This window comes from Haematobia irritans, chromosome 4 (genome assembly GCF_050003625.1).
Source record: "Haematobia irritans isolate KBUSLIRL chromosome 4, ASM5000362v1, whole genome shotgun sequence".
NCBI classification, from domain to species: Eukaryota; Metazoa; Arthropoda; class Insecta; order Diptera; family Muscidae; genus Haematobia; species Haematobia irritans.
Genome location: NC_134400.1, coordinates 226,175,107 through 226,196,798, shown reverse-complemented (window position 1 = coordinate 226,196,798; position 21,692 = coordinate 226,175,107). Strand labels below are relative to the sequence as shown.

General features: G+C 33.5%; 1 protein-coding gene across 4 annotated transcripts; it reads left to right on the top strand.

Annotated features, from left to right (window-relative positions):
• The first annotated feature begins 5,349 nt into the window (after positions 1-5,349).
• Positions 5,350-21,692, top strand: LOC142233239 (uncharacterized). Of its 4 annotated transcripts, none has more exons than XM_075304091.1 (6): positions 5,350-5,788; positions 8,474-8,613; positions 14,584-14,717; positions 17,929-18,139; positions 20,614-21,231; positions 21,303-21,692. In XM_075304091.1, exons 1-6 carry the CDS (start codon positions 5,609-5,611, stop codon positions 21,454-21,456), a joined length of 1,437 nt encoding a protein of 478 aa, XP_075160206.1. In that variant the 5' UTR covers positions 5,350-5,608; the 3' UTR covers positions 21,457-21,692. The 4 variants fall into 4 exon arrangements, with proteins under 4 accessions (XP_075160206.1, XP_075160207.1, XP_075160205.1 ...); XM_075304092.1 differs by having other exon boundaries at positions 5,351-5,788; positions 17,932-18,139; XM_075304090.1 differs by having other exon boundaries at positions 5,351-5,788; positions 14,584-14,798; positions 17,932-18,139.

Sequence of the window (21,692 nt, the reverse complement as noted above, 5' to 3'; positions counted from 1 at the left end):
TGCATGAAGGCGAAAGGTCCAACAAGGAAAAGTCGAGGTCCTATGCAAGAATATAGACCAGGAGCCCCGTTTGAAAGAATAGCAATGGACGTGGCAGGCCCTTTCCCAGTAAGTGATTCTGGAAACCGTTATGTCCTTGTGGTCATGGATTACTTCAGCAAATGGCCGGAAGTGTATGCAATTCCAAACCAAGAGGCAAAAACGATTGTGGATGTTGTCAACAATAACTGGATATGTCGCTACGGTGTGCCGTCCGAGATTCACTCAGACCAGGGAAGAAATTTTGAATCGGCCATATTCAAAGAGATGTGTGAATCCCTTGGTATCAAGAAAACGAGGACTACGCCATTACATCCACAATCCGATGGCATGGTAGAAAGGTTTAATCGCACTCTGGAGGAACATCTTCGAAAAGTAGTGGACAACGGCCAGAGGGACTGGGACGAGCATATACCAAAGTTTTTGCTGTCGTATAGATCTGCCATTCATGATTCCACCTCGCGAACACCGGCCAATGTTCTATTCGGAACTGAGTTGAAGTTGCCTGGAGATCTGATATTCGGCGCTAAACCTAATGAGCTCGCCATGGAAGAAAACAGAAACGACATCCCAAACACTTTCGGTGAAGTTCACGAATCAGTGCGCAACAAAATAAGAATGGTCAGCAACAGAATGAAGGCGAGATACGATCGTGCTGTAAATACTGAGGGCTTCCAAGAAGAAGAATTGGTTCTGCTATTTAACCCGCAACGAAAGAAAGGATTGTGTCCTAAACTGCAAACACAGTGGGAAGGCCTATACAAAGTCATCAAGAAGATCAATGATGTTGTATACCGGATTCAGAAGGACGACAGCCCTAGATCAAAGATGAAAGTTGTACATCTGGAACGATTGGCTCCTTACGGAACAGGTTCTGTGCCTGTTCGGGACGAACAGGCTTAAGCGGGAGGCAGTGTTACGAATTTGATAATTATAGATATAAGTTTATTTAAATTAGTTTCCGTTAATTTAAAATTTCAAATTGTAACGATAAAACTGGTCCCACCGAATATACTGGTCCCACCGAATATAACATGCTTCCAGCTGATTTAAAGGAAATATCGGCATTAACTTCCTTCAAGAAGAAACTGAAAACATATTTGATAAACAACATTGAAATACTTCTAGTGTTTTAACATGCATAACTTCATACTAAAACACCCAATGTAATTAAATTAAATTAAATCTGTACCTATAGAATTTGTTAATAGGATGTAATTTAAATTAAATTTTTGCTAGTGTTAATTGCCAGCTAGCCTCTACAAAGCCAAAGTTGGCGCTGAGGCATACTATGAATTGTAATGCAATAATATTTTGAATAAATAATAAATAAAAAAAAAAAAAAAAAAAAAAAACTTCGCTATCACTTGTTGGAATCATCTATTCATTTTCTAGTATTTTCCTGAATTTCTTTTATGTTCTTTTGTTTGCTTACCGAAATGTTAGTTCTTACTCTCTCATAGAATAGCAACCCCTTTGCTTTGTTATTCTGCATTCTCATCTCATTGTCTATTGTCATTGTTGTTGTAGTAATGCGAGCATATATCTATGTGAGTGTGTATGTGTTTGGCAGCCACCAGACGAATAACTTAATGGTCGTAGATCCTTCTAGCATTGTCTAAGAATGTTCTGGCGTTGCCAGAATATTGTAGTGCTACCAGAATGTTCTCGTATTGCCACACCGTCATATATAAAAGCGCTCGCATGCTGCTAACGAGTCAGTCTTAATTAAAGCGTCAAACATAACTTCAGTGTGGACGAATTGTAAAGTGTGAAGTCATAGTAAATAAATTGTAGATTGTCGTTATTTAAAAGAACTGTGTTTTAATTGTCGGGTAATTAAAAACGCCTAAATATAAAAACGTAACAGTATATAAAATCTGCTGATGCTCAACAAATTTGTCTACTGAATATGAGGCATTTGTTGTTGAAATGTGTTTGTAGATGCTTGACAGAGGAAATAATAGAAATATTCTGAATTTTCAACAAATTGTTTTGTTGCGAAAATAGTTGATTGCTATCGATATGAAAACAAAAACAAAAAATACAAGGCTGGTTATGCGCACATCGCTGAGAACATGTACGAAAGCTAAAAGAAGTATGCGAAGAATACCGTTAGAACAAAATGAGTAATAGCACATGCACGTGTATGATAGCAAGCAAAGAGCTCATTCATCAGAGAATACAGAATAGCATTTATAAATGTCTGTGAAAAATTTATATTTTTCAATTTTGTAGTTTCTTAAATGTGTTTGTTGTATGAGATAATTAATAAAACCATATTAATATCGGGATTAGAGTTATTACAATTCTAATTAACTAGAATATATATCACTGGGCAAAAAGTTGTCAAAATGCTTGCTAGACCCTGGACTACTCAAATTTAAAATCATCATACATTTACAAAACTGAGTATAGGATTATCGACACAAAAATGTTACATGTTCCCCGTCCAAAAATAGCATTTTGCTCATATTACTTCTCTGTGTGTACTTATCTCCAAAATTGTTCCGGCAATTTTGGTGCAATAATTCTGTCAATTTCAATTTATTTTTTTGTCAATACACCAATAAATTTGTTACAGTCATTGATAGACTCCAACAAACCACATACAAATTTTTTCGTTCAAATTCAAAAATATTTGTTAAGGATTAAACGTAACGTTCAACAACAAATATTTTGTTCTGTTGGATGCTCAACAAATTACTTACAAATTATGTTATTGAGAACACAAATTATTTGTTGCCTTCTGATGGTAACGATTGCTAACAACTTTTTTGTAATAATGGTTATTAAAAGTACAAATTAGTTTGTTGCAGGAAAATTAACAAATTTTGTTATTGGTTTTCCAACAAAAGTTATTGGTTCTCAAACTTATTTTTATCTGTGTAAGTACTTTATTATCTTAAAACATGAATATGCAACGTATATAACTTAGAATATAAATTTGTATTACCACCACGGTTGCCACAGTTGGTAGAATTCTACCCAAATTAGTAATCTTTTTTGTTAAATCTCTATAAAAATAAAATTTTGGAAAAAGTTTCTATAAACAAATTTTTGTGAGAAATTTTTCTATAGAAATAAAATTTTGACAATAAATTCTATAGAAATAAAATTTTGAGAAAAAATTCCGCAGAAATAAAATTTTGAGAAAATTTTTTATAGAAATAATATTTTGAAAAAAAAATTTCTATAGAAATACAATTTTGGCAAAATGTTCTATAGAAATAAAATGTTGACAAAATTCTCTACAGGAATAAAGTTTACCACACATTGTTAAAGATCAAGCCTTGCCGGCTCCTAATTTCCTCCTCTAGAGCCACCAAAATGTAAAAATTATTACAAATTGCGTTGAGTGAAAATGTCCTACATTGTGGCCCTACGTCCCTACAAGACGCTAAATATTAGAAAAAAAAACCCACATATAGGGAATTTCCCCTACTTCTAGCAACACTGGCTGTGTTGATATTGCGCCTACGGAGTTAGTATGCCACTAATATTGAGCCCATTATTACAAAAGAGAAAATCGTTAAATTAGTCTGGGTAATAAATACAAATTTTAAAAATCGAGCAATATTCTTATGTAAGAGCTACAAGTACGTATAAGTACGATCGGCTAGTACATCAAAATTTGAAATTTGAGTAACATTGTTTAATAAATAAGAGTACTATGGCCAAATTTGGGAAAATCGAGCGATGCATATATATGGAAGCTATATCTAAATCTGAACCAATTAGCATAATATTTTGCGGGTTTTATTAATACCACAAAAGTTTACCTTGTGCAAGATTTGAGTAAGATCAGTTAAGAAATGAGGCTTGTAAGGTCAAACATAAAGTTATTAGGGGCGAATTTTTCAAAATCGGGTGATACATATATGTTAGTACTATAGGGGACTGGATCTAGCCAACTTTTAGTAAGATCGGTTAATAAATAAGGGTTCTATGGCCAAATTTGGGAAAATCGGGCTATACATATATATGGGAGCTATATCTAAATCTCAACCGATTTCGACGACTTTTTGCACATATAGTTAGTGCTATAGAAGACTACATTTAGCCATATTTGGTTAAGATCGGTTGATAAATAAGGGTTTATGGCCAAATTTAGAAAATATATATGGGAGCTATAGCTAATTCTGAACCGATTTCGATGATTTTTTGCACATACAGTTAGTGCTATAGAAGACTATATTTAGCCAACTTTGAGTAAGATCGGTTGATAAAAAAAGGTTTTGTGGCCAAATTTGGGAAAATCGGGCGATACATATATATGAGAGCTATATCTAAATATGAACCGATTTGGATGAAATTTTGCAGACTTGAAGGGTGATGGAAAAGATTACCTTTTGCCAAATTTGGTGACGATCCGTTTGAAAAAACGCGCAACGTGACCCCATTTGTCGAAATCGGGCGATACATATATATGGGAGCTATATCTAAATTTGATCCGATTTCTTCCAAATTCAATAGCGTTCGTCCTTGTGCCCAAAAAGCTCCCTGCACCAAATTTCATCGAAATCGGTTAATAATTGCGACCGGAATCCTGTGAACAACAAATACATGGACAGACGGACGGACGGACACCAAGCGCTAGATCGACTCAGGAGGTGATTTTGAGTCGATCGGTATATGTTTTATGGGGTCTAAAATCAATATTTCTGGTAGACACATTTTTTGGCCGATCAAACTTATTATACCCTGACCACTATGTGGTTTAGGGTATAATTATTAGTGTAAAGACAAAATCTTTGAAACCGGGCATGCTTTTTTTCAGTGTATGTAACAAAGGGGAACTTCATTTGTCTAAACTTTTGTTCCGGAGGAGTGTACATTTTCTTTGGGTGCAATAGATAATGCATTGAATTAGTTCCTCCTCACTCAACTTATAATAGCGCCTATAATTAAGGAGATTCAAGAACACATAACCAAACCTAGTCTGTCATAAACTCGCGCCATTATTTAAAGTCGCTAATAAGTAATCTGCCAGTCCAAGTACCTGTTTGCGGTATTATATTTATTTTCTAAACACAATCATCAAATTAGCCGAAAAATATCAACCGCTGTCGAAAGAAAATCGAATGGTGATAAAAAAATCTATCTTATGAAGAAGGCACTCTCTGAGCCATCATCGAAAACAAACACACAGGCACACACAACGCGAGAGCACATATTTGCGGTCCAACTGATAACAACTGCCTCTGGTTTGGCGAAAAAGATTTCTGTTTAGCTTTTCTTCAATGCGCGTTTTTGTTTTTGCCAAGGAATCTTCGCAATCTAGCAAACAGAGCGAATGATCAACAACAAGTTTAGTCTCAACGTAAACGTCGACCGGTGTGGTTCATTCGAATAAAAGCGAACGGACAATTTCATAGTCGGGCGGCTATCCAAGTGTATCCAAGGTGTTAGGCGGCGTCTGTCATTGGCAAAAAATTAAGAGACAAATTTATGAATCATTGACAAAATAAAATCAAAATAACGTCCATAAAAAGTGAATTGGAATCGAATCAAACAACAAAGCAAATAAAAATAATAGCATTAGCCAAAGCAAACATACAAATCGATAATGGCGGTGTTAGTCTTTAATATGAAATACCTCATCGAGGTGATTTTTGTAACCCTGATAATGAGTGTAACCCACTGTCATATGCAAGAACCCCATCCAACAACGGCACCGTCACAACCACCGCAGACAAATTGGCAACAACGACATACAACACGCAACAATGTGCAACGGTGGAGAATGGTGGGTTTTACAAGAAAAAAATCCGATCCGAACCGAATATTGAATAGTGAATAGATCAGTTACAAGAGAAGTTATTTGGAATTAAAGTGAACTGATCTATGGAAAGGTTCTCTTATCATTCATATGATAACATTTATACGTTGAATTGTTGTTTATTTTAAATATTTTAAATTTCGCAATTAATTGAATGGCAAATATATTAAAAGACCCCAAATTACCTTTCACAAATACTCAGAACGAAAAACAGTTCACCCACACGGAAAAAAGTAAACTGCGAAAATTGAATTAAATTATATTCCACATTTTGAAATTTCCACAAAGCATTGTAAAAACCAGGAAACTTTATTGTCCTGGTGTATTTTTTAACTACAACTCACCAAAGTACACCATCTCATAGAAGAAAACATGAACTAAAAGTAAAGAACGAAATAATTGGAGCCAAATCATGACAATTTTAACCATACCATGTTGTCAGGTTACGCTCAGTTCATATTGATCTACGGTAATTGAAATAAAAGGATAATTTCATCGGACTGTCACAAATTTAGAAAAACAAAAAATAAAATTTAACTACAAATAAATATTTTTTTTTGTAATAAAAATAAGTTAAATTTTGCGTTAGTTTTACTATGGCATTTCTTCAATACAAATTTGAAGATTAGTTGTCAATTGTGATTCCTATAGTGATTCTGTGAACTAAAAAACTTATTACCATGCAGTTTAAATCCTCGATAGCTATCGGACTATCATAGACAATTTACAAAATATTAAAGTCAAATTTCTTTGAGATAATGAAATTTATACACAAATGAAGGAGAAAAAATGTACTAAATTCGTATTTCCCACAAACTAGTTTAGAGTTTTTTTTTTTAATTTATAAAATTTTCCACAATTTCGAGCGCCAATTTTTTCATTTCAAATTACGCCAAAAAATTGTTATTTTCTCTGAAAATATGTTTGAGATGATCATATTCATTTTTGATACGCTATGTTAGGTTCGTAAGACACTGACGAAAAAGGATGTTTTTCATATGCTTGGGTGTAAAAATTATGTTTGGAACTCAAATTTTTTAACACAATATTTTTAAGTGCAAGCATATAATGTGCATAAACTAGCATAACATGTTTGGCACATATATATATGTTAGAACATATTATGTTTGGGATATAAAATGTTTGTAAATATAATATGCTTAGATGCAAACATATAATAATTTAGAAATAGCCTATAAACATATATGTGTTTAGAAAGAGAGACCTAGAGAGTATGCTGTAAGTAAAATAATGGAAGTAACCAATTGACGCCTTAAAAATCCACATACAAACAAAGAAAATTTCATTATTTTTTTTTTTTTTCTACCAGTGTATGCCTTAAGCTGAAACATAATATGTTTGAACAATACAATGCTTGAAGCAAAATGTGTTTGGGGTATATGTTACAGAAGCGATTTTTTTTGAGGGTACACTTGTATATTTTATAGTTTTGTGAATGGGGAAATCCACGGTTAATTCGGAATGTTAATGCATCATAATTTGGAATAATAAAAATAAAATAAAAATGATATTAATAATGTCGCAACAAAATATGCATAAAGTTCATTGTACTGTATAGTCACCGCGAAGTATGTATGTCAATAAGGCATCATCTTTGTTTACATCTCCAAAACGTAAAATAAATGCGCATCTTCAAATGTGTGCATACACTGAAAAAATATTTACTTAATGTAAAAGGAATAAAGGAATTTTAGTTAAAAGAACGTTCATAACGTTCATCTTTGCTTTATAATTTTGTTAATTAAATTTAGTAATTTGAAATTTTCGGCACTCCGTTAAAGTCGTACACCTTTGAAGTAAAGCAAAGAAACACATTTTTGAGGAAATAATCTTTAATACTGAGATATACAATCTCTGGATTAAATATACAAACGGCATCAAATATAGTCAATGGCTTATTTCCAGAAATTTGCTTTTAATTAGTAAACCACTTTTTGAAGTATCCGTTATAATTTGAATTGGATGAAAACTCATTAATTGATATCTGTATCACAATTATGATTTTATAGAGCCTAGATTTAAAACCTAAAAAAATAGATGCTACATCGCGACATCGGCTCGGAATCAAAAACCAAACCAAAATCCGTAAGGGAAGAAAAATCCTTTGAACCAAGTAAACTTTTTTTAGTGTATGAACCTATGGAGATATTTTCATACAGGTGTAGTCCATACTGAAGCATTAGACGTCATCACAACAGATGAACAAGCTGTAGAAATACTCTACAGCAGGTTAACAAAATTTCAAACTGTTTGATTCTCTCTGTATTTTGTGGTCCCAGTTGTATATAGAGCCGGTTAGTTTACTTTAGTGATTAACGAGCATCTTAGACCAAAGCGAACAAAAATGAAAGAACGAAATCCAACTGAAACCGGCAGAGCGCATGCGTAACAGCAAAACTAATATGGAATACCGCTAGAAGTGATGTGAACTTGAAAATAGAGTCATAACAGTAGTATTGGTATATCTTTCACATATTGGAAGATAATTTATCAGGGTTTGTTTATATTCTAAGTAAAAAATACAAAAATAAAAGATAAGAAAAATAAATTATATAAATGTGACGAGACGTGAGTGTGTAAATATTAAAATGGTGAATAATCTTTGGCAAATGTTCGTGTCTGTTCTTTTAGAACCAAACACCTACCACTAACTCGACGACATCAACTCATTGTGACTACAAGGAGCTCTTGACGAATTTACATGATCGTGTAAGCTTGATGGTGACTGTAGATGAGGATCTGCGCAAGCGCTTAGAAAATATTGAAAATAAGTGAGTCATATTCAATATTTTTTCTTTTTATTTTATTCATAAATACATATATGTATGTTTAAAGATGAATGGATATGCAAATTCCAATGGACAGCATTATCATTGAAAATCTGTTGAAGGCGGTAAAACTTAAAGCGAAGCTGAATTTTTTTATGTAAATTTTTGTTGACATAGCTTGACAGATATTTTGTTTTTGAAGCATACGTCATCTGTACGATTCGGTTATATTTACTAGTCTCATACATTCTCGGGATGCCCGTGGTTTACATTAACTGTTCGAAAATTACTATACTCGTAATCTCGATGGCAATCAGTTTCAATCGTAATGTGTATATGTATCTCTGAATTTATATGACATGTTGATGTTTTAAATTTTGAATTTGTGCTCAAATTCGATTTATATTAATTTATGGTGTATATGTGACCAGAAAGATTTATTATTGTTTGGGGTGCATTAATCTTTAAAAAAGTACATTGAAAAAGACAACAAGTTAAGTGTAGATAGCCAGTTGGCATTCTTCAGTAATTAAAATAAAGACATCACTTCTTGTCTTATGTTGTTTCACGAATGTATAATACATTCGACTTAAAAATCAATATCTTTACATGAAGGAAATACTATAGTCGGGCGGGGCCGACTATATTGTACCCTGCACCATTTTGTATATCCACATTTTCGCAATCATCTCAAATCCTTCAAATTTGTTGGGCTTATGTTCCCATATACGTTTCTTTAAACCTGAACCGATTGGGATAACATTTTTAAAACTTCTTAGAAAATTTCTAGACTTCAAATTTAAATCGGATAATGCCCTGGGGTGGAGCTCAATGTTAGTAAATAAACTATGGAAATATTGAAATTTAAAGCCATTTTATGCGATTTCGCACAAGTGTCTTTACGATTTATAGGTCGACAATTTTTTCATTTTTACAAGCTTTTTTATTTGCAGTGACGATTTTACAAGGAAATTGCCAATTGGTCATATTTCCCCAAATTGGAGGAACATATATATCAAATTTGGTACACATTACTAAAATGTTACCTCTACCCTATGTGCAAAAATTCAACTTAATCAAAATAAAATTATGACCTCCGGTGGTCATACGAGTCTAAATCGAGCAAGAGATATATGTATATTGGATATATGTATATTAACCGAATCCAACCAAAATATTACATAAATCGGAGTAAAACTCTGGCTCTGGCGAAAGACATACTTGTGCCAAATTTGAAGTCGATTGGACTAAAACTGCAACCCTGGCTTTGATTACAAAATGTGTTCACAGACAGACGGACATGAGATGAGCAAGTATATACGGCCGAAAGTTGGGGCTGGTCAAATCTAATGTACCTTATATTATGGACAGGGTGAGAAAACTTTTGCGAATTCGTAAACCAGAACATCATTGAGTTGAGCTTTTCGAAAATTTGTGAAAAGTTTTCGAATATATTTAAAATTACACGATTTATGTTTTGCATACAAATTTAGTTTACAAACTATAAGCAATGCTAATTTGTTCAAAAAAGAAATATTTAAAACATTTACTTAAAGAAAATAATATATTGTTTTTAATTAAAAATGTTTATTTTTACATATTTTACACACTCTTTTATTATATTATGTTAATGTGTTTTAATATAACTTATACATTTTTATTTTCTTTGCTACATATAACATTTGAAATATGATAAGCTTGTACTTTCAATTATAAGATTTAAGATCTTGTTGTACTAGCTTTACGAAATCAAGCAAGAAATAAATAACAAGTATATACGGCCGTAAGTTCGGCCAGGCCGAATCTTAAAAACCCACCACCATGAATCAAATATTAGGGTTTCCTTTAAAATTTCAGAGGGGTTTGAGGACAAATCAAGCAGAGCAGTTCAACCAATACACTTCCCGGAGATAAATTCAAAGATTTTACCTATGAAGACTATATCAGATTCTGGATTTGTAAGAACCATTTTTGTTTTAGAAGAATCATTAACATCTCTTGTAAGTGTGCAAGAAAATTATGAAATAACGTCTTGATTTGAAATCTTAAATCTGTAGATGTTCACCCGAGAAGTAAAATCTGGAAATTTTACATTGAGTTTCAAGCAATTTTCATGATCGGTGCGCCTTCTATACCCTCAAGAAGTGAAATTTCAGGCAAATCGGATAAAAACTTCGGTTTCTAGAAACTCAAGGAGTTAAATCGGGAAATCGTTCTTATGGGGGCTATACTAAAACACTGACCGATACTCACCATTTTCGGCGTATCTCTTTATGATTCAATAAACAAATACAAATTGGATAAAAACTACGGTTTTTATAATCCCAAGAAATAAAATGCGGAGATCGGTCATTATTGGGGATATACCAAAACATGAAGCAATACACACCCTTTTCGGCACACCACTTTGTCATAAAATACTTCTAGATTTCCAATTTCAGGCAAATTAGATAAAAACTACAGTTTCTATAAGTCAAAGAAGTCAAATCAAAGAAGAAATCGGGAGATTGGTCTATATGGGGGATAAAACATGGACCGATACTCACCATTTTCGGCACACCTCTTTATGGTCCAAAAATACCTCCAGATTTCCAATTTCAGGCAAATTGTATAAAAACTACGATTTCTATAAGCCCAAGATCCCAAATCGGCAGGTCGGTTTATATGGGGACTATATCAAAACCTGGGCCGATATAGCCCATCTTCGAACTTGACTTGCCTGCACACAAAAGACGAGCTTGTGAAAAATGTCAGCTTTATTATTGAAGACTGTAGCGTGATTACAACAGACAGACAGACAGACGGACATGGTTATATCGTCTTAGAATTTCTCCCTGATCATATAGTCGGAAATCGATATTTCGATGTGTTACAAACGGAATGACAAACTTATTATACCCCCGTCACCATTCTATGGTGGTGGGTATAAAAATAAAATATGTACATACAATACTGGCTAAAAAAGAGAAATGGTCGGAAGTTTTCACCAAACGTTTATTTGTTACCAGTAGTTTATAACGCTTTCTTAAAAGTTTGTCCAGTATAAAGCTTTTCAAAGAAATTTGGCGACATATCGCAAAAGTTACGTTTAGAGTTGTTTTACATCTTCTTCCCCATTGATTAATATTTCACGGCAATCTTCATTGTACCAACATGAATGACTAGGAGTTTCATTGTTTATTAAAACAGTAGTCATCGTAATTTCGTCAACACCCTAACCCGTTTCTTTAAACGATACCTTTCTGCAAATATAATGGGTGAATTTTTGTTTTTTGCAGACATCATCAATTACGTGTTATGTGCTTGCTTCTCGTTCAATAACCCTTGTACTAATCTTGAGGAATAACACAACTCCTCTTATATGTTTGACCTTTTGGTATACGAGGAAAATAAAAAGCTTCAATTGATATATTTTTCATGTGGTATATGAAGACTTCGTATTTCGTGTCATTTGTTTTTTCCCATATTCATTTGTTGGAATTGGTAATCAATTATGCATACAAATTTCGAATAATAATAATTAAATATAATTATGTGTTATTGTTGCGTTGCGTTGTGCACTCGGTCATTTATGTTCGATTGATCAAGTCAAGATAAGCGCACCTATTTAGAGAGTCAAAGTCGTTTTTGATTTGCTATGCGTTGTTATAAATTTTAATAAGCTCAAATTGTATGCACAGAGAGTTCCTTTATAAATCTTACTACCAAGATAATTTGACAAGTGAATTAATGGTTTGGCAGTTAAAGTATTATATAGGTTTAAAACATTAACTAAGGCTTAACTAAGACTATTCCAAGAATGCCATCATTTAAAAGATAGACGATTAATTTTTCAATATTTGAAAATATATCGTTAAGTCACCTTATTTCCAATAAAAAAAAAACGTACACTTAATAATAAAAGATATCTTATAAAATGAATATTGCATTGAAGGGCCTAACACACACCCTCAAAAAATCGCATCTGTAACATAGGCCCCCAAAGATATTCTGCTTCAAGCATATGTATATATTCAGAATATGTTCAAAAAAATTATTATTTGTACTGTGCAAACATGTTTTGTTTCACCTTAAGCATATCTATGTTTAAGACCTTCCAGTTTCTAAACATTTGTTTGTTTGCAATAAATGTTTTTTATTTTATTTTATTTTATTCATAAACCTGTACTCAGCCAGGAGATTGGCTACTGAGCACATGAAACCATTTACCACATTAGTTTAATACTCGAACCAAACGCGTATACGACAAGTATTGACATAGCAGGAAAAAATAAATGAATAAAATTCGAATGTGACTTTTGCTTAGTAAAGAGGTCGAATTTCTCTGGTACTAGGTATTCTGTGAAAGACGATATACTTTTTTGTGAAGGAAATTTGTCCTTAGAGAAAAGTAATTTGTATTTAAAATTGGTTTCTTTACATAACAGGAATAATTATTCATCATTTGTTAATATACACCCTCAAAAGAAATCGTTTCTCTAGCATATGTTCCAAACATATTTTGCAGGAAGCACATATATTATTGGATATTGCCGAAACATTTATTATTATGTTGGTTTTGTGTGAACATATTATATTTGGAAGCATTTTGAGCCCAAAAATGTTATATGCTTGGAAGAATTTTCTCCCCAAGAAGATTGTGCTCACTCCCTCACATAATTTTCACTTCCACGAAATTTTTAGTACTTGGCACCTTTTTCTGTAATACAAATAATGTTGAAGAAATTATTCAATTTTATAATTTTTTTAAATTTTACCTTTCGCCTGGACGGTGAATCGAACCGGGAACCATGCAATTTGTAAGCCAACACACTACCAATGGGCTACGTAGCTGTTATAGTCACCTGTAGACAATTATCGTTATAAGTTACATTTATATAGCATAGTTTGCAGCGCCCACGAGCCCATGCAAACATAACATTATTTAACACAAACATACATTTGTTGGCCACGTGGAGCAGTGGTTAGCATACGTTCCGATTTCTTTTAACGAACCAAGAAAAAAATTTTTGCCCATAATGACAAAATGATAAACAAAACACATGTCCACACATACATAAAATGCTGCTCTCAAGGCGAAAACAAATTCTGTTTTTTTTTAAATGTCTATTCTCTTGGTTCTGAATGTCTATTCTCTTTACTCCGAATACTCATTCTAATATTCAAATTAAATAATATTTAGACTAGAGCATATCAAATGTTTATCCTTATCATAAAACAGTTTTCCGAAACAACATACAAGCGGATTCACACAAATTGCTCTCTTTTCATTCTCTCGCTGTGTTATGTTGATATCTTTCTTTCTCTATACTCTCTCTCTCTCTCTGTCGCTCTCTGAATAAAATATCACAACATATATATGTTTACTCGAAATTTGTAAATTTATATATGTTTACATTCACACATATTATTTTTATAAAACACTCATGCCCCAAACATAATATATTCTAACATATTAACATATGCGTCCCAAACATTTAGTGTTAGTTTAGGAACATTGAATGTTTGCACTTAAATATATTGTGTTTAAAAATTGTGCCCGAAACACATTTTGTTTATATCGGAACATATGAAAAACATATTTTTCTAACAGTGTAGAATATTGGACATTTGCTTAAATCGATTGGACTATAAACGAGAAGGCATCATAGATTATAAAATATCTCACACAAAAAATATTTTTTGTCTTCAATCACGAAATTAATTGGTCGAATTAATTTTTAATTGAAATGTTTTCAATCACAGATATTATAGTATTAATCATTGTGATTGGTTTTTGTATATAGTATTAATCACCAAATTTATACAACTAATTCTTGTGATTGGTTTTTGTTTCAATAAAAAAAATTGTTGAATCAATTACTTTTTTAATTGAATATTTTTTACAACTCGATTAAAATTTTAATTAGAAAAATTTTCGTGATATTTTTTTCTGGGCTTTCATTCTCTTTTTGTTTTCTTTCCATTTTCCAGAGTTGTGCAATTCGAATCAAGCAATTTGGCACGGATGGATTCTCTGGCCGTGGCACAGATGGACTTTGGCAAACATTTAGATGTCATGGAACACATACAGCGTCTGACCAGACATGGTGTTGATGAACTCTTAGGTGAATTCGGCGAATATATGAGGATACTAAATCACACCTACATAATCGATAACAGAAATCATTCCACAGACTACAGTGATGGTAAATAATATGGTGATGGTTAACAATTTGATTTTCTATATTGGAATACAGTATCATTCATTATAACATATTCGCTTGTTATTCATGTATTTATTTAATTTGATTAGTAGTTTAAATGTATCTTTTAATTGCTCAATTGTGTACGTTTTCAACTTCAATCAACTTTTTACCAGGGCAGTTCGGAAACGTCTTAGCCTCGCACAAATAGCGCGGTATAAACAGAAAAAAGTTAAGTGTTTTGGAAACTTCCATCTCTGTTATGAACACATGTTAAATTTTGTTTCGATCTGGCAACTCCTTCATATAGGAACAGGTGTTCAAAAAAGACGCACCCGCAATTTTTTTACAATGGAAAAATTAGAAATGCGTGCTGTCATTAAATATTTACAAAAAAAAGGTTTATCGGGACAAGAAATTCATAATGATATGGTGAATGTGTTAGGTGAAAGTGCTCCTGTTACTGTTGCATATGAACAACAGTAAAAAATTGGGTTGCTGAATTTAAACGTGGTCGTACAAGCATTGAAGATGAACCACATAGTGGACGTCCAAGCAACAACAACAGAAATTGTAGCCAAAGTGCATGATATGGTATTAAATGATCGACGAATAAAAGTGCGTGAAATTGCTAATATCATGGGTATCTCAAATGATCGAGTCCATTTAATTTTGCATGAAGAACTACTGATTAGGTTTAGGTTTAGGTTAGGTGACAGCCCGATATATCAGGCTTACTTAGACTATTTAGTCCATTGTGATACCACATTGGTGAACTGCTCTCTTATCGCTGAGTGCTGCCCGACAAGGGACCTCCTTTTTATAGCCGAGTCGGAACGGCGTTCCACATTGCAGTGAAACCACTTAAAGAAGCTTTGAAACCCTCAGAAATGTCACCAGCATTACTGAGGTGGGATAATCCACCGCTGAAAAACTATTTGGTGTTCGGTCGACGCAGGAATCGAACCCACGACCTTGTGTATGCAAGGCGGGCATGCTAACCATTGTACCACGGTGGCTCCCGAGAAGAACTACAGATGAAAAAGCTTTCTGCAAGATGGGTGCCGCATTTGTTAACAGTCGATCAAAAATGCATAAGAATGAACATTTCTCAAGCTTGTTTGGATCGTTTTAAGCGAAATAAAATGGATTTTAAGCGTCTTTCCATAACTGTTGATGAGACATGGATCCACCACTATACTCCAGAGACAAAAGAACAAAAGAAAAGAACAAGAAGGCAAAAACAATTTAATCGGCTGGTAAGGTTATGGCAACGGTTTTTTGCGACTTCAAAAGTATTTTATTGATTGACTATCTGCAAAAGGGTAAAACAATAAATTCAGAGTTATTTTTTATTACCTTTCGCCTGGACGGAGAATCGAACCGCAGACCATGCACTTTGTAAGCCAACACACTAACCACTGAGCTATGTACCTGTTATGGTCATCAATAGATAATTTTCCATTTATATTTATATAGCATAGCTTGCGGCGCCCACGAACCGAATAAACAAAGTTTATTTAACAGAAACAAACATTTAGTTTGGCACCGTGGAGCAGTGGTTACTACGTCCGACTTGCATGCCAAGGGTCGTGGGTTCGATCCATGCTTCGACCAAAGTTTTTTTTGTTTTTTGTTTTTTTTTACATATATTCCAGATATGTTCGGAAGATTCCGAAAAAATGTTCAACATTACATTGTATTATATTAAATTTTGAACTGTAAAATGTGTCTTATTAAAGACATAAAGTCAGAAAAGAACAGTGTTTGATATAAACGAAATGGACTGTGTCGTTGTTTCAAAAATAACGTTTTTATTGAAAAAATAAAAATTTTGTAACAAACGAATTTTTTTGGTGATAAAAGTTTAAAATTTTCGAAGCAATTCAAAAAACTCTAACAAAAGAAAAACGTTTTCGGTACACGTTTTCGGTACACGTTTTTTTTTTCTTTGCGTGCACCTTATTCTCCTGATTTAGCTCCCAGTGACTTTTACTTGTTCCCAAATGAAAATGCAATTACGTAGTAAACCGCTATTTTGAAGACCTTGAGGAAAAGTATTTTAATCAAGGGATAGAATTGCTAGAAAAGCGTTGGACTAAGTGTATTGAAGTTTCAGGAGATTATATTGAAAAAAAATATTTTTGAAAAACTAACTATTCTCTTTCATTGATAGGCTAAGAAGTTTCCGAACCGCCCTCGTAACTGGAAATATTTTGTTGATATTTTCTTGCTTTGAATACTTTTTTTTCAATTGGATATTTTTTTTATTTATTTTTAAAATTTATTGCAATTAACACTGTCCCGCGAAGCCACTTAGGCTTAACTGCAGGAAAATTTTAAAATTAATATTTCTTTTAAAATTTTGTCGAAGTATTAAGGAATTTCATAAATATTGAAAATGGAACTCCAACTGCTTGTGGCATTATATAGAATTTATCACAATTCTTAAGCATACGTTTCACACTCAAAGAATATTGTACTTTCTCCGAAAATACTTGTTCTATTATTTCGTTTCGGAGGAAAGAAGTTTTTTTCTTTCTTTCTAAGTGTGTAAATATAACCATAGCGATAGGCGGTAGGCGAACACTTATTTACGTGTATTTCTTATGGGAAGCCCAAAATCCGCGACGGAATACCATGACGGCTAGCGGCGTGTCGCTAAATTAAAACTTATTCTAACTCCTTGGCGAAAACTGGTATAGTGTTGCCATCGCTTATCAATTTTTTTTAACTCGCCACTAGGAATTGCTGTTGCCTGGAGACGTGTAGATTATTTTTTCTTGAAATAACTCAACAAATAACAAGCCATTGTATGTTTTTATTCAACTTCATTGTTTAATATTGTCAAAGCACGCTGTATTGACAACAAAAACGCTAGGAAACGTGAAAAAGGGAATTATTCGCCGTCAAGCTTATTGTATTTGCCGTTGCGGCAAAAATGTTTCGCCTACCGCCTATCGCTATGGTTATATTTACACACTAATTATGACATCAAGACTTATTATCTTAAAAACGAAATTAACATCAGTCTCAATCTCATTTGATAATTTACACCAATTTAAATGTAGATATATAGCAAAAGTGTACGAATACTTTGATCCATGTTTGAAATTTTATATTTTCTTTAAAGCAGTAGAAATGAACATTTTACGAAAAACGCGACAAATTGATTACAAATCTCAACAACAACAACAGCGCCAACAACAACCATCGGCTTCACCAATATCGGATTCGCAAAAATTAGATGCACTGGCAACATTATTAGCGTCCACTAGAGCTGCCGTAGAATCTCTACAATCGCAACTTCAAACGAATGTCACCAAAGTGATGCAACAAACGGGGTATGTAAGAGAATGTAGTTACGAAAACAATTACTAAGGTAGTGGTTATAGTGATGGTAGATGACATCTATTAAAGTGCTAATAATAGGGATGTCATTCGAGATAGGGGATTGAAAATCCCAGTATTTGGGCTTCAATGAAATATTTTCTTTATATACTTCAAATATTGATTTCCAATTTCAGGCAAATTAGACAAAAACTAGGCATTCTATAAGTCCAAGAACTATAATCTGGAGATCGGTCTATATCAAAACATGGGCCGATACTCACCATTTTTGACACACCTCTTTATGGTTCTAGAATACGTATAGATTTCCGATTTCAGGCAAATTGGATAAAAACTACAAATTCTATAAGCCAAAAATATGTGTCAAAAATAGTGGACCGATACTCACTATTTTTGACACACCTTTTTATGGTCCTAAAATACCTCTAGATTTCCAATTTCAGACAAATTGGATAAAAACTACGGTTTCTATAAGCGCAGGAAGTAAAATCGGGATATCGGTCCATATGGGGTCTATACCAAAACATGGCATTTCAGGCAAATTGGATAAAAACTACGGTTTCTATAAGCGCAGGAAGTAAAATCGGGATATCGGTCCATATGGGGTTTATACCAAAACATGGCTTTTCATGCAAATTGGATAAAAACTACGGTTTATATAAGCCCAAGAAGTAAAATCGGGATATCGGTCTATATGGGGGCTATACCAAAACATGGACCGATACTCACCATTTTTGACACACTTCCTTATGGTCCTAAAATACCTTTAGATTTCCAATTTCAGGCAAATTGTATAAGCCTAAGCCTATAAGCCCAGGACCCCAAATCGGGAGGTCGGTTTATATGGAGACTATAAACCTGGACCGATATAGCTCATCTTCGAACTTGACCTGCCTGCAGACAAAAGACGAGTTTGTGCCAAATTTCAGCACGATTGCTTCATTATTGACGACTGTAGCGTGATTACAACAGACAGACGGACATGGTTATATCGTCTTAGAATTTCTCCCTGATCAAGAATATATATACTTTGTAAAGTCGGAAATCGATATTTCGATGTGTTACACACGGAATGACAAACTTATTTTTAACCCGTCACCATTCTATGGTGGTGGGTATAAAAATAGACATGTAGCCTAAAGACGGGACCGACTATATAATACCCTTAACCACTTACACACAGCGACGTAATGTTATTTGTAGCAAACAAAATGTGTTCTCGCATAACATGTTTGTGGAAAGAAGATACAACATTTCGGTGAAAATAACATGGTTGCCATATGGTTCTCTGCCCAAACATAACATTATTACTTTTTTTGGTATTGAAATATGTTGCAATCTAAAATCATTCAAATTTACTGGGAGCTTTGTTTAAATCTGCGCGAATTTCAGCAAAACTCGGTTCACAAAGCACGGATATAAATTCTGATCTCTTTCCAAAATTTTAAGAATAACGGCAGTGTTCTCTGCAATCATATAATTGCACAATGGCAAAATATATCAGTATTCGAGGTGGTACATATGTATGTAAGATTTAATTAAATCTAAACCGATTTTCCTCATACTTAACACACCTATGAAACTTAAAAATAATATCGGTTAATAAATACGACAACTGTGGACAAATCGGTGATAAATGCGATCAGTACTTTGAACACAAAAGTACATGGACAGACAGACGGACGGACTTCGCTAAATCGACTAAGACGATATTCAAAACTATGGGTCTCCGACTGCACAAATGCACAAACTTATTATACCCCTCACACAGTACACCGAAAGAATTACCTTCGTGAAAAGAACGAAAGTTTTCATTAAAGTGGTGGAAGTCATTGTTTTACAAACAAAGAAACTTTAAAAACAACGAAATGTTACGTTCGATTACCGAAATTTGTTCTTGATATTTTCCATGAAAAAGTTTCTAAAGGTTTCATAAATGAGAAGTAGCATAGACACTCAAGCACATTATAATATGCTAAATTGTCTCCAGTATGCTGGAAACAATTTAATGTCGCAAACGGAACATCAATGAAACTTCTTCGCAATTGCAACGAAAATGTTTAGTACTTTTCATGAAGAAATTTTAACGCAGAATGTTTCGTAAAATATTCATAAATTCGCAAAAACTTCTGACAAATCATGAAACGATCTTTTTACGAAGAAAACTTAATGGATAATATTTCGTAAACATTCGTAAAAGTTACGAAAATCAATGAAGAATGTTGTAATGAAAAATTTATTTTAATAAAGAATTTACCAAGAATAGTTAATGAAGATTTTTTCGTAAAATTAGCAAAGAGAATTCTTTCGGTGTAGTGGTGAAGGGTATAAAACAAAAGACATTCTTTGCGATTTTCAATGTCAACAGCAACCAATTGTCTCTCTATTAATTGGTCTATTATAAAATATTCATAGTGATTATAATCGTTTAATAAATTCCATGAATCGTATCTTTATTACCTTGCAGCAATCTCCAAAGACGCTTCAACAATTTGTTGAGAAGACAACAAAACCAAGGTGGTTTACTAACTGTACCGAATTTTTATGCTACAGCCAATAGCCAGCAACAATTGACGACCAGTTGTGCCCAAGGTGTTGCCTCCACCAATGGAATATTGAAGCTTCAGTTGACGCCCACCTCGGATCCTTTTTATGTGACTTGCGATGATCAATTAGCTGGTGGTGGCTGGACTGTTATAATGAATCGATTCAACGGTGACATCAATTTTCAACGTGGCTGGATGGAATACAAGAACGGTTTTGGAAATCTTGCAGGCGAATTCTTTATTGGTTTGGACAAATTGTATGCGCTGACCGCTTCGGCTGTCCATGAGCTGTTGATAACCTTAGAGGATTTCCAAAATCGTCGCAAGTATGCTCGCTACAATCTTTTTGCCATTGGCAATGAGCAGGAATCGTACGAGCTGAAATTGTTGGGTAATTATGAAGGAGATGCTGGGGATTCGTTCTCCTACCATGCCGGTAGTAAATTCTCTACATTTGATAATGACAACGATGGCTGTGTGGATTGCAATTGTGCGCAGTCGCATAAGGGTGCATGGTGGTACAATTGGTGTGATCAATCGTAAGTTTGAAGAAATATTAATGAAGACAAAATCGTTCTTTGTTTGTTTTGTGTTTTTTTTTTTTTTGCAGAAACTTGATGGGGCCTTATGTAGAAACCGATTATGACAAAATTGAGCAATATCGTGGTATCTATTGGCAAGATTGGCTTGGACCCAACTACTCATTGAAGGCTGTTAAGATGCTAATTCGTCCTGTGAACATTGACACCGATCGCCGACGTTGAAATGCTTTTAAGAACGTATGAAAACTTCGCCTCTGCAATTAAATTATTCTGTGTTCAATTCTTTGTGTATTTTAGTTTCGGTTTTTTTTTGTATTATAACTTTTTAACCAAATCATTCTCACAGTTTTTTCTTGACATACTGCGTTTTGTCACTATGTCCAGATTTGCGCCTGTGTTTACAAATCTAATAAAAAAATATATGTGTATGCGTATTTTGTACATGTGTTGCCATAAAA

Excerpts from the sequence above, each read along its gene's own strand:
- LOC142233239 (XM_075304089.1), top strand. The coding sequence starts at position 5,609 with ATGGCGGTGTTAGTCTTTAATATGAAATACCTCATCGAGGTGATTTTT. Across the intron at positions 5,789-8,473 it reads ATGTGCAACGGTGGAGAATG|AACCAAACACCTACCACTAA; the intron begins GTGGGTTTTACA and ends CTGTTCTTTTAG. Across the intron at positions 21,232-21,302 it reads TACAATTGGTGTGATCAATC|AAACTTGATGGGGCCTTATG; the intron begins GTAAGTTTGAAG and ends TTTTTTTTGCAG.